Source organism: Aethalodelphis obliquidens, unplaced genomic scaffold (genome assembly GCF_003676395.1).
Source record: "Aethalodelphis obliquidens isolate GAN/ISIS:26980383/991018 unplaced genomic scaffold, ASM367639v1 scaffold63, whole genome shotgun sequence".
In the NCBI taxonomy this organism is placed as follows: Eukaryota; Metazoa; Chordata; class Mammalia; order Artiodactyla; family Delphinidae; genus Aethalodelphis; species Aethalodelphis obliquidens.
Window position 1 is genome coordinate 5,309,910 of NW_020838007.1, and position 14,744 is coordinate 5,324,653.

Below are 14,744 nucleotides of genomic sequence, written 5' to 3' on the forward strand. Positions count from 1 at the left end.
TCCCTAACATCTCCTCTTGTTTTGAGATTCTACTTCCAGTGACATGAGTGTGTTCTATCATAGGTAAATCTATACTATAATTTATTAACACATTTCTCCCCTTGTCCTAGACCATAAACTTCATGTGAGATCTTTATTCGTCTCTGTATTCCTAACACATAACTATGGTGTTTTCTGGTACTGAGGAAATGTATCATGTCTTTTTAAAGAAGCAATATTAAACAGTATGCTATAAATTAGGAACTTCTAACAAATGAAAGTATTTAAGAATAATAAAGATTCACAGTGAATTAAATAATGAAAAATCTTTTCTAGACTATCAAAGAATAAACCATCAACACAGAATACTTGAAATGTAAGAATGTATAAAGAAAACAAATTATGCATGATCTCAACTGTTAATATTTAATTTCCCTTTTTGTTTATTAATTTTTATCAAATTACATGTTTATGATTTTAAAAGATCAAACGGCTTTTCAAGGCTGCTGGTGAAGAACAAAATCATCCCTGACATTTATGTCCATGTACTTAAGTAACATAGCGTGCTGCTTCCGTATTTTTTGGGTTTAGGCACTGCCTATTGTCTTACAATGGAAAACACAATTCAGCTCTCTTTTACCAACTCCATCCCTCTCCCATACACATCCACTTCCCCCTCCTCCTAACTTTCCAAGATAGACATATTATTTTTTGTGTCATTATGATTAATGTAAATGTTGAACCAAGTAGTACACCATGACAAAATTTCCATTCTTACACAAGTTTATTTTATCCCAGAGATTTAATTATCTTGACTTTTCACTTACTCGGTTTTCTACATACTCATCTTTAATTCATCCCCCGTTCTGCTACAAGTACAGATCTCTTCAATTCAATATACCACCATTTTTTTGTTAAACTTTCTCCAAGCCTTCTAACTTGCTCTAAAATGGACTGGTTGCTGTCTAGATTTGCTTCCCAGTTGTCATCTTGACATATCCGTTTATCCTATCATCCTAGAAATGGCCTTCCCTCAATTCTGTGGATTCTTTAGACCTTTTATCTTCTTTTTTGGTTCACTCCCTCATTTTGTTGAAACACCACCTCCAGGAGATTTCTAAGAAACAGTAAATATTCTGAGATTTTTCCATGTCAGAAAACACCTTTATTCTATCCTCACTTGATTAATATTTACTCTTGATATAGAATAATGTTCCCCCCAGTTTTGAAGGCATCATCATTATCTTCTAGATTCTAGTGTTGTTATTGAAGTCTGATGCCATTCTAATTTTTTACCTTTATATGGAACTTGCTTTTTCTCTCTGTAAGCTTGAGGACATTCTTTGCCTCTATTGTTCTGAAATCCCAGGATAATGAATTTTGATCTTGGTCTTTTAACATCCATTGTGCTGATGAGCATTCAACTGCTCTTTCAATCTGAAGATCCACGTTCCTTCAGTTCTGAGAAAATTCCTGGATTTATTTATTTGATAATGTCCTATGTTTTCACTGTTCTGTCTTCTAAGAACTCTTGTTAAGATAATACTGGATCTCCTGAATTAATCTTCTTTTTTCTCATTTCCCCTCCTCCACCTTCGTCTTTTGTTTCCTAGTCTCTGGGAGATTTCCTCAACTTTATCTTTAACCCTCCATACTCCACTTTTCATTTCTGCTACCATATTATTAATTTCCAAGAGCTTTTTTTGTTTTTATTTTTAAATTTGTTAACTGTTCCTTATTTAGCAATCCTTCAGTTTTTGTTTCATGGCTACAAGAAACTCTCATCTCTTTGGGGAAGGTAATGTGTTTCTTTAATTTTTTTTTTCTTGAAGTTTCTCTTGGCCATATCATGTCCTCCACGTTTCTACTTTTCTATTTGCTTGTTCTGCTCTTTGCCTTCCATATTAGAGACCTTTCTCAAAGGTCAGGTGATCACTGGCTGTCCATATTTAAGAGTAAGGTACTAGGGACTTCCCTGGTGGCACAGTGGTTGGGAGTTTGCCTGCCAATGCAGGGGACACGGGTTCGAGCCCTGGTCCGGGAAGATCCGACATGCCGCGAAACAGCTAAGCCTGTGTGCCACAAGTACTGAGACTGCGCTCTAGAACACATGAGCCACAAGTACTGAGCCCGTGCGCCTAGAGCCCGTGCTCCACAACAAAGAAGCCACCGCAATGAGAAGCCCACTCACCGCAATGAAGAGTAGTCCCCACTCGCCGCAACTAGAGAAAGCCCATGCGCAGCAATGAAGACCCAACACAGCCAAAAAATAAATTAAAAAAAAAAAAAAGAGTAAGGCACTAAAAGACTTGCTGAAAGTTTTTTAGGCATAGGTAGGATCTATTGACAGATGGACCTTGTGCTAGTGTGATATGACTAGGCCATTTCATCAGAACCCCCTCTTGGCTAGTTCACTTTTCTATTGAGAAATCTTTCCATTCCTGCCCTAGAACCATAAGTCTTACTGTCAGCATTTTGGTTGACTGAGGTCTTAATGTTCAGTATGTTTTACTTAATTAGCTTACATTTAATCCTTACTCCCAACTATTCTTGTGGTATGTCAGTCCAGACAGTATGGTTTATACTTGTCAGGAAATAAACCTCCAATCATCTGCCAGAGAAATGTGCCGTCATCTAGTTGTGAAGGGTTAGGAAGGGAATATGAGGGTAAAAAACCAGTTTGATTCAATCCTCTTATTTTCAGTCTTATTCAATGGGCACCTCCAGATGAACCCAGCCATCAATTGCTGAGCTTCAGTTTTTCTGGGATTCTGTGTTGAAATGGCTTTGGTTTCAATTTTCTTGGATTTTTAAAATCAGGAGCTGGTAAATTTGGTCTGTAGGCCAGATCTGGCCTGCTGACTAAGAATAGTTTTTATATTCTTACAAAATACTTTAAAAAGAATTGATAAAGGAGAAATACAGAGGAGGAAACAGAAGCAGAGAGAGAGGGAGAAGGGAGGAGGGTCAGTGGAGGTGGCATGTGGTTGCAAAGCCCACAATATTTACTATCTGGCCCTCTACAGAAAGTTTGCCAAATCCTGTTCTATGTAGTCACCACTCATTCCTCAAATTTCTATCTCCCAAAATACTGGTTTTCTTGTTTCTTCTGTTCTTTATCCTTGTGGGACTGTGTCCTTTAAAATCTCCCCTTTTAGGGGTTTGAGAAGGTAACTGAAGTTAAAAACTTTTAGTTATTATAAATAATGCTATAGTGAACACCTTTATAAGTTGAAAATTTTTCCCCCATTTTTAGGCTTATTTCCTTCGGTTAGAGTCTTAGAATGAGAAAACAGAAGGATCTTGATACTACTGAATGCTTTCTATACCTGTCAGGAAATAATAAAAAAAAAAATTATTCCTGGGACTTCCCTGGTGGTCCAGTTAAGAAGGTTAAGAATCCGCCTTCCAATGCAGGGGGCGAGGGTTCAATCCCTGGTCGGGGAACTAAGATCCCATATGCCACAGGGCAACTAAGCCTGCATGCTGCAACAGAGCCCATATGCTCTGGAGCCCACACGCCACAACTAGAGAGCCCGTGTGCCGCAACTACTGAGCCCACATGCCACAACTAGAGAGAAGCCCACGCGCCACAATGAAAGATCCTATGTGCTGCAACTAAGACCCGATGCAGCCAAAAATAAATAAATAAATATTAAAAAAAATTTATTCCTGACTATGATTAGACAGTTCGTTCATTCAAACATGCTACAATAACCCTAACCTAAATAACCAATACTTTACAGATCATTCTCATATGCAAAAAATTATTTATTCTAGAAAGAATTTAAAGTAACTTAAAGTTGCTTAAAACGAGCAGGCAGGAGGACTTCCCTGGTGGTCCAGTGGGTAAGACTCCGTGCTCCCAGTGCAGGGGGTCTGGGTTCAATCCCTGGTCAGGGAACTAGACCCCACATGCATGCCACAACTACGAGTTCGTATGCCTCAACTAAGTCCTCATGCCACAACTAAAGATCCCACATGACGCAACTAAACATGCCGCAATGAAGATCCTGCGTGCCTCAACTAAGACCCAGCACAGTCAAAATAAATAAAAAAATTTAAAAAAAAAACCCCAAAACATAGTAAATTAGAAGTAAGTAAAAATGATGAGACAAGAAGAAAATAAACATAGGTAGTATCTAAAATAGAACTAAGAATAGGACTATTATAAGAATGTATATTATGAAGTAATACACATTTGTGAAAGGTAGGCCAAAGATTAGGTTCTTAGTAAGCTATGTTAATCCTCTCTTACTCGAAACAATTTAGAACAGAACTTTTTCTCCTACCTTAGAAATGTTTTATGGATGGTTGAAGTTGTCATGAGTGTTACTGAGTGAAAGAAATCTAATTCTTTGGAGGAGACTCATAATATATGGTACAAATATATACCAATGGGTTTTGGTATATCTCATTTCCCTCCTCCTCCTTGGGGACAAGTAAAAGAACAAGGAGAAAATAACCCTCAACAGCTCTGAATTGTGACTCCTACTATCCTAGGCATGTTGGTAGGAGGAAAAGCAAAGATCTCTTGAAAATAGCATGTCAGTCTCCTTCTGGAAGGAGACTGGAAATAGTGTTTGAGTCTTTGTAAGTACATGAGCTCAAAGGTCAGCTTCTGGAAATATTTTGCAGCAATGTGCATATTTAGAAACTTGTATTCATAGAAACATGTCTTACTCATAAGGCACAGTTCTTTAACATTACATTTAGAAATCAGGAAATCTTTTTATGCAACATTTAAAGAAAAACTATTCATGCTTGATAAACTATCAATAATGCTTTTAAAAAAAGGGCAGTAAGTACAGTATTTAAAATAGCACAGCCAGAACATAAATCAGGTATGCATGGGACTCAAAATTCAATGAAGAAAACAGACATGCACATGAGTAAAAAATAATATAGTAAGTGCTATCACATAGGTATGTATGAATTGTCAAGGGAGCAAAAAAGACTGGAATGATGGTAAGCAAGGATCAGTTTAGGAAAAATAATGTTACAGGCTACATTTTTCTTCAAAATTATAACTTGAGAATTATGAAAAATACCTTATAGAAAGATTTAAATGAGAAAAATGGCATCTTTAATTTCCGAAATATCTGAGTATATTTGAAAAATAGCAATATAAAAGTTGCCTTTTAATCTTTGACCTCTGACATTTCTATAACATTTTAGATTTCAAGGTATGTTTATGTGCACAGTGTCGTTTTTTTCCTTCAAAATATCCCTTTTAGACAGGTATTATTTATTATGTGATTTAAAGATGAGAAAATGGAAGTTGAGAGGAAAAAAGTAACTTGTTTGAGATCACTCATTTGGGAAACTGGCCAGGCCAGAATTGAATTCGTATCTATCTTCACTCCAAATTCCATTTTTTTTCTCAACTAAAGTGGCTTTTAAAAAACAGGCACCACGACACTGAAATTTTTGTGTCAAAAAAGAAAATAAGGCAGAGAATGTTTGCTGCTAACAAGAGAAAAAAAAGGGACTTTTCCAGCACAAAGGTATGAGATGACCAAAATCCTTTTACGTTATTCACTAGAGAGGAGAGACAGTGTACTGAATAACAACTCTTCCAGATTAATGAATTATTACCTCACTTTGTCTTAAAAAAACACTGATATTTATCCTTTTTAGTCCCTTAATTTGAACTCATATCAGTTTAATAAACTTGGGAGTATCTTAGACCAGTGCGTCTTTGTCTTTGTGTCTCCTGTGTCTTTGTTTCTCCATGTTCTGGGAGAAGCTGAGGGTACTGGAATGCAATGGGTCATACAGTTTCAACAAGAAACACCAGAAGGTTATTCATTTACTGCGATGATTAAAATAATACTGGGACTTCCCTGGTGGTCCAGTGGGTAAGACTCTGTGCTCCCAGTGTAGGGGGCCTGGGTTCGATCCCTGGTGGGGGAACTAGATCCTGCATGCATGCCACAACTAATATGAGTTCTCATGCCACAACTAAGAAGCCCGCATGCTGCAACTAAGAGTCTGCATGTCACAACTAAGAAGTCCACATGCCACAACGAAGATCTCCCATGCTGCAACAAAGATCCTGCCTGCCGCAACTAAGACCCAGCACAGCCAACATAAATAAATAAATATTTTTTTTAAATTAATACGTATAAAGAAAGCATTTACAACACTTCTTATCCCATAATGAAAACACACAAATATTGCTGTGAGAAGTTAATGTAATGTGGTTCACAACCACTCCTGCCAGAGACTGGAAATCTCATGAAGAGACTGAGAATCTCACATGAAATTAATGGCAAAAACAAATCCCTAGACAGCATCTATGCAACAGATCTAGAGAGAAGCTAGTCCCAATTAAAGCAGGATACAAGATATCTTGTATACAAGGATATTCTCAAACATAATAAACTGATCAATGTGTTTGACCTTATTCAGGGGCATTTTAGAGTTATGTCAGAGAGAGTAAGGAAGTACAGAAATAGATACATGGAAAACTAAATAAGAAAAATCAGAACAAGGCAGTGTAGTAACCAAGGTAATAAACAAAAATCCAAGAGAAAATACAATTATATTAAATTTGTGCGTCTCTGAGCAGCAATATATATTAAAACCCTTTGCAGGGGGTCAATAACTAGTGACTAAAAAAAATAAAAAGCAAAATAGCTTCCATCTTGTTAGAAATAAAGAGATAACTACTAGAAGAAACACCTACAAGAGCTGCTTTTGGCTAAAGGTACTGGGAAGTGCGGAGGGATGGGAGGGAGCAGGTAGTTATCTTTATAAGCTAAGTAGTACTTTTCAACTTTCTAAACTATGTACAAGTATTCTTTGATAGAAGTTAAAATTAAGTGAAAGAGAAAAACTACTTATGTGATAAACAAAATCCTACTTTAGAACCATTGCTAATAGTGCCCCAGGTTGATCTGCTCTGGCTATAAGCAGGTTATAGTAATGGAGCTAAGCATTAAGCACAATTAAAACATAAGCTACATTACAACAAAGACTGGTTAGGCTTTGACGTCAGCATGCCAGAGACTGAAAATGAAAATGGAATTTAAAACCCAGCATGGTTCATAATATTACATCAAAGCAAATTAAACATGCCATTAAATTTGCAAGCATATATAATCATGTTTGTTTAAATCATGTCTTCTTATATACATAAGCATCTGAATAATAATGTCAGCTAAAATTCAGCAACAGATGTTATATATAGAGGAATCATTAATAAGTCTTAAAAAAAGGCATCATGACAATGTAAAATTTTATTTTAAGTACAATCTGCTTTAACCGCTGCATCTAATTATCTGACAGTAGAATGGCCTTTTAACTAAATATTTGCCAAGTTGTTTAATTACCAAGTTAAATAGGTTTTATGAAAAGAAAATGCTAAATCTATGATAGGAATTAGCAATTAGAAGGTAGAAAAAATACAATATAGATGAGCTGATCATGCAATGAGTGAAATATGACATAAGATCGTATGACTAAGAAACGAATTAAATGACTGGATTAAATTTATATTTTGAAGACGTATATTACTGCTCCTTCCATCATACTCACATCTCTATGCCCACTACTAGCAGAATCATGGAGTGGAGTGTCGTCATCCAATCCTTGTGTGTTAACATCTGCTCCAGCTGCTATAAGTATCTTAGCAACATCATAATATCCAACATTGCAAGCTTCATGCAGTGGTGTCCAACCTAAAGTTACAATATTAATTGAACATATGGTTCACTTCTACTAATTCAACACATATGCTTTTTAGATACATAACCATGTGTGACATACTGATTCTACATGCACACAGTACAGAAGGAAAAAGGAGTGATGAACAAGTTACTGAAAATCAGTACCTAAGAAAACCGCCAATTTTACAGAAGGTTCATCCACAATCATATTATTTCCATTGGGACTAAATTATTTGACAAAAGTACTAAACATTTAAGCTTATCCAATAACTTGCTATAATTTAGAACAATCATCTCAACTATGGAAAAAGTAGAAAAAGGCAAAATAAGCTTGTTAGGGTCTTTCAATATTGCAAGATATTGAATATAGTTTCCTGTGCTATACAGTAGGTCCTTGTTGTTTACCTATTTTATATATAGTAATGTGTATATGTTAATCCCAAACTCCTAATTTATCTCTTCCCCCCACCCAAGGCTCTTTCATATACTCTTGATGGGAGTGTAAATTGATAAAAGATTTTCTGGAGGGTCATTTGCCTGATTTTCAAAAAATTTTAAATATGCGTCTCCTCTGATTTAGCAGTTTCCTTTCTACTGAAATATCGTCCTTCCATAACTATACACAAATATATTTCTACAAGAGGGTTACTGAAGTACTGTCCACGGAATCTATTCTATACACTATTATGTGGCTGTTGAAATGAATGAAGTAGAACCACCTACATGTACCGACAGAAATATCTGTACGACACTAGTAAAAAGGAGAGATTGCAGAACTACAGGCTGACACAGATAGAGTGATCTGATTTTTTAAAAAAAGTCTCTATATAACTAAATGTTCATTGTATATATGATCCTGCAAGTGCACAGAAAGGACAGCCTCCAAATTGTTAACCACATTTCTGTGAAAAAGAAAGAACCTGGGGGATGGGAGGGTAGGGTACTGTAGTATGTGAAACTAAAGGGAATTTCTACATTGTTCCCCAATACTTTTACTGTGTGAAACAACACTGCCACTCTCCTACAGTCCTTGTGCTCAAGCTAATAAACGGTCTAAACATTATTTAACTGTGGTTCACCTAGAACCTAAATTGGATAAAAAATTACATGGTAATATGCCAAATAAAATGCACATTTAATATTTAAGTATTTGAGTAATTACTGACAATGAATTGTAGCAGAGATCAGGGTTTTAGGTATACACTCCAAAATAGTTTTATATTAAATTATACTTTTAGAACGCTTTCATTTCAGAAAGAGGAATGAAGAGTATAGATTAAATTGTAACCAGCATCTGTTTAGATGATAAACTCAGAATTTTAGTTCCTGAGTATTCGTCTTTAACTACAAGTCTTACCTGCAAAATCTTTCACATTCACATTTGCCCCTAAACTTATTAATTCTTTGACCTGTTTTACATCTCCTCGAATAGCTGCCATGTGTAAAGGAGTTTCACCACGTTCATTTCTTTTATTAACTTTATCTTTCTGTCGAGATGAAGAACTGGGAGTTTTCTTTTGGGCTGGTGTTGTTTGTGATGGATGATTTGGTGTGGAATCTATAAGAAAGAGAAAAGTTAACAAAAGTTCTAGACTAAATATTTTGTATATTCATTTAAAGGTTTTTATAGGTAACGTGCTAACGGGGAATATCTTCTCACCCAAACAACCTGAAACTTGACTTGGATGATACACTAATAATTTGACCCAATTACATGTAGTAGATCTTCCTTTAGGGTTATCAAATATTGCAGGAGCCAATTAAGAAAAAAATGTTTCATTCTGTCAATTTATAGAATTGGTTTAAAATGATAATAAAATATCAAGTATGCACCCTGAAAGTGTTTGCTTAATGAATAATTTGATAAACTGCAAAAAAACATGTTCTTCATGGCATGTTATGATACTATTTCAAGAACTAGATGAAATGACATTGAAGGCTAGAGTTTACACCTTTGACTCAAACTACTGGAGTTCTATTCTGTTATTAGGTGCAAATCAAGGTCATAGATGATTTTAGTATGAAATGAAGCTTAATATCTATGAGAAATAAGGACAGTCTAGAAAAAGGCCTTTAAAAAGTGGGTGATAAAAGAGGGGAAAAAAAGTGCTTTGCTTTGATTCCTATCTTTTGATTTTTGTTCCAGTTTCTTTCTCAAAAACAAGAAAGTTAAACTGGATGACACCCAAAGTCCTCTACTCCCCATTTCAGAACTGGGAAAAAAACAAAACAAAAAACTAGTTTCTTAATCAATTAAGGATTCAAGACATATGTACAGTGTTAATAATTAACTCTGAAAATTTACAACTATTTAAAAGTTGTAAGAGAAAGCTCTAAGAGAAAAAAAGTCTATGGAAAATCATTTTCTGATATCATATAATGATTTCCCTGCAAACTGACATGATTAGAGCACTGAAGCATTATCATCCTTTTCTCAATAAGAAAAAGTTTAAAATTTACCTTTTGGATTTTAAAGTACATTCAGTTAGTAACAGTTTCCTATCTATGGATTTCTATAATGTATACTCCAGAAGAGCATGAACCTTGTCTAATCATCACTGTATCTCGGCTGCTTAGAAGACTTCTTGGTACACAGTGTACTCATGCAATATTTGTTGAATGAATACATGATTCTTATTATAATATTTATAGTCAAGTTATTTATTTAGAAAATTAGTGGTTGAACTTCTTAAAAACAAAAGGACATTTTTAAATTCAAACAACTTGAAAGGAATTAATTCATATAAAATTTTCTTAGCCATTCCAAAATAATATACACACAGACAAAATAACAGTAGTACTATCCATAATGGCAATCAGAATAAACAAAAACATGGAAAACGAATTATGTAATGGATAAAACAATGAACCCTAAATTCCAAGCATATCTATAAGATGGCAAACAGGTTATTTCAAAAGCTCTCCACTCTAGTTCTACATATATTAATAAAGATGACTGATGTACCCTTTAAATGAAAAGAACCAACTGCAGAACAGTATTATAGTATTAATCTTATTTATATTTAAAAATGAACAGCAACAAAAGATATATGTTTGCATGTTTATATCTAGAAATTTTCTAGAAAATAAACTGTTAATATTGCTCGCCTCTCAAGGGGGGAGATCATTGGAAATGAGGGAGGCTTAGGCTTTTTTGCCTTACTGTATTAATTCTTTAATTTACTCTATGGATAGAGGTTCATAGTATTAAAAAAACAGTTTTAAAAAATAAGTCTTCCCATCTAACTATTAAGTCCGACTCAAAGTCAACATTTTACAGAAACATTTAAAGTTTAACACTGTAAACAACTTTAATTTGGCCACACTCTTTCCCCAGTTGTGGGTGGAAAGGCAGAAGAATAACCAAAACAATATGCCCTACTTAAAAAAGCAGAAAGCCCTAACGTGTTTTTATTAGTGAAAGATATAGATACACTCATGTTTAATGAAACTATGATATATAGAAACTCTAAGAATTTTACCAAGTTGTTCCACTTTTTAAAAAAAGAGCTAACACTGGAAAAGTTCACTAGAAAAACTGTGTCTTTTTCAATGCATTTCAACAGGCTGTTATGTTACCCGAAGTCTTATATAAAAAGACGCCTTGAAGTCAGAGCCAAAACAAATTTTTTTTCTCTAGAGAAAAGTGATTTACTTTCTTCTTGTATTGGTCAATGAGAACTATACAACTTAAAATTTTTGTGTTGTGAGCTACCAGAATGCAGAGCTAAATTCAATGCTCAGTAGTAATAACTATCTCAGTCCAGCTGTCTGGGCTTTATCTACTTTTTAAACCCCTTTTAATAAGTTAGCAAGTTGGTTTGTTCCTTCTTCGTTTTCATCCTGCTGGTGAGCCATCTTTAATCATTTCTGGAGGGTAAACTACTTGAATAAACACACACACACAAGTAGCACAACACCTTAACTGGAAGTGTGAAATGAAATATGAAATAAATTTACATAGTATACTGCAGATATTCTTCCTTTTAAAATAAATTTTAGCAGATCTTAAACACTAAAACATGAATTACACTCTTCTAAAAGTATGTGATAAGATTACCAGCTTACAGCAGTGTGCTAATGAACTGAAAAGTAAGCTATAAACCCAGAAGCAGCTTTACAGAAACTGGGGTAAAAATGTCTGCAGTAAGGTAAAAGCACACACAGTTCTGCAACAGATTTCTCATGTTGACTGACCCAATTCTAAATTACAGCTGACCCCAGAACAACTCGGGGATTAGGGGCACCCACCCTCCTCACATTTGAAAATCCGTGTGCAACCTACAGTTGGGCCCTCCATATCCACGGTTCTGCATGTGCAAATTCAACCAACCACGGATTGTGCAGTAGTACAGTATTTACTATTGAAAAAAATCTGCATATATGTGGACCCACTCAGTTCAAACCTCTGTTGTTCAGGTGTCAACTGTACTCATTTTAGTTGACAAATATTCACTGAATGTCCACTAAGTGCAAAGGTCCCTGCCCGTGTATAGCTTTTCATCTAGTGGATGATACAGGCATAAGCAATTGTCACACAAATAAATGTAAAATTGCAAACTTATGTTATAAGAAACTGATTAAATCCAAGAAAGGATAAACATTTAAAGTAGTTAAAAATTATTGTCAAGGACTTCCCTGGTGGCACAGTGGTTAAGAATCCGCCTGCCAATGCAGGGGACATGGGTTCGATCCCTGGTTGGGGAAGACCCCACATGCCGTGGAGCAACTAAGCCCATGTGCCACAACTACTGAGCCTGCACTCTAGACCCGTGAGCCACAACTACTGAAGCCCGCGTGCGTAGAGCCCGTGCTCTGCAGCAAGATAAGCCACCACAATGAGAAGGCCGCACATCACAACAAAGAGCAGCCTCCACTCGCTGCAACTAGAGAAAGCCTGCACACAGCAATGAAGACCCAACACAGCCAAAAATAAATAAATAAATAAAGTAAAAATAAGTCCAAAGACAGTCATTATAAAAAAAAAATTGTCAAGACAAAGCTACAGTGTGAGGAAAACTATGAACACACAAGAACTCGATGATGGTAAGTGTCACCTGGACTGTTGTCTCTTGCTGTCATCTGCATAAGAAGTGCCATCTGCTTTCGCTCTGAGAGTGGATAACCAAAAAGAATGCTAACTGGAGTGGACTTCTTATTTCCAGCTTCCTTTTTTGTTTTCTTCTTTTCTGGACCTTCTTTCTCTGGAATTATTAATAAATATGTAAGAATCTGAAACAAATGTAAGCACTCAAAAGTAAAACATAAGGAGACTTCTTAAAAATAGATGATACATGTTTATGAGAAACAAGGGTCACAGAGGAACTTGCAATAGGCAGACAAAAGGGCACTAGGCCTTTATTATATAAGCAATTTTCTTCCTGAATGCTTTGAAAAAAAATAGTCTTGTGTAATTTTCAGAAAATTAATAACATTCGGAAATTTAGTACTAGTAAAATTTTTAATGATTTGTTCTATTAAATAACACTTCAAACATTCCTTAGTTTTACATCTTTGAAATGCCTCTTTCATTCATTATAATTTTATTCTATTATTGATAAGTTTATATAGCAACGTTCCTTCATATTACCTCCCTAATTCCACTAATAATCTGTACAATCTTCTAAGGAGGTGTTTAACACAAAGCACATCACACGGAGTAATTATTGAAAAAAAACGCCAAATCACTTTATTTCAGTCATAGGACAGCTGAACATGGAACAGTATTAATCAAAGCTAAAACTGAGCAAATTAAAGATTCCATATGTGTGCGGTAAGGGGCCGGGGATGGTTAATAGAGATCCTGAAAAGATTCAAAAATGTCTAAGATTTTTCAAAGAGATTTGATCCATCATAAAGTCAGCTCTCAGATTTAGCTATTTGGCAAATCTCTGGCAATGGAGCCAGCATTCCCCATTAAGTGACAGAAAATTCAGATGGAACTGGATTCCATAGGTCAAAGAAATACAGGTGTCTGTTCCTTCCTTCCTTCCTTTAGGACTTTTCTGGGAATTAATTCAAGTGGCCCTGTGAGATGAGCTGACTATTAACTGTCTAGGCATTTATTTCTTGGGAAACCCTGTACCAATATCTGGGATTTACTGATCCAGGTTTGTGGTATAAAGAGGGGCTACAAAATTAAATAAATTAGTAAAAATTTTAAGTAAATGTAAAACAGCAAAACTGAGTGGAAGAAGAGAAGGCTTAGTAGTCAATATTGTGGTTTTTCTCAGGCAGATGTGGCCAGCAGCTAGACTACTCCAGGAGATAAGCATTTATTGATCTGGTAAAATTTTCAAGAAACTAATAAAATTTGATATTATTTAAATATTACCGTACTATAATTTAAGACATAAAACTTGCAGTGTACCACTTAGTTAATTAGGATAAACTGGCATCCTAATGACCTAGAAAAATTATAGAGGTCCTAATGTTTAAACTCTGCTGCCCACAAATCACTCAAAATTCAACAGCTCCTAAAATGTCCGTTTTGTTGATATTTGCAAAATTTTACATAACAGAAACAAAGAATTTCAAGATTTTTAATGTCAGCTTTTATTAATAGTTCTAATAGATTATTTTCTTATTTCTCATTTCATTGTCATTAATGATCCAATTAGTATAAAGCCAGTTTCAGCACAGTGTTTCACCCAACGTACTAAATGTATTATAAAGCCCTAAATATGTCTTTTGGAGAAGGCTGTTTTTTTCTGAAACATATACTTTCTCCTAATAACATTCTGTATGCTTTGGTTCTCTGATTTAATGAGAAACCACAATTGTTATTTTAATAGTTTTCCAACTGAATAACAAATCTTTAAATATAATGAATGTACTTCTCATCCAAAATTAAAATATTTAACAGTGTGAAAATTTTAATGAAAGTAGAAAAGTTGTTTTAAGGAAAAAAAGTAGTTCAGTAACTGGAAGAAGTAAAATTAAAAATACACAGTATCTATCCTTAAAATACTTCCTAAAATTTGGGAAAAATTTTGTCTTTTATTTTCTCATTTGCAAAACTATTGATTTTTGATATTAACTGGATTTTAATACAATCTTTTAAGAAGAATATGCTCTAGGACTTCCCTGGCG

General features: G+C 34.9%; 1 protein-coding gene across 5 annotated transcripts in view; it reads right to left on the reverse strand.

Moving 5' to 3' along the window:
* Positions 1-14,744, reverse strand: part of ANKRD12 (ankyrin repeat domain 12) — a 114,564-nt gene that overhangs the window by 47,033 nt on the left and 52,787 nt on the right. For all 5 annotated transcript variants that reach the window (XM_027088604.1, XM_027088603.1, XM_027088601.1 and 2 more), the window contains 3 exons: positions 12,710-12,856; positions 9,010-9,210; positions 7,522-7,664 (listed from right to left, as the gene is read on the reverse strand). In XM_027088604.1, the coding sequence (XP_026944405.1) occupies positions 7,522-7,664; positions 9,010-9,210; positions 12,710-12,856 (491 nt within the window). The remainder of the gene's footprint in view (positions 1-7,521; positions 7,665-9,009; positions 9,211-12,709; positions 12,857-14,744) is intronic.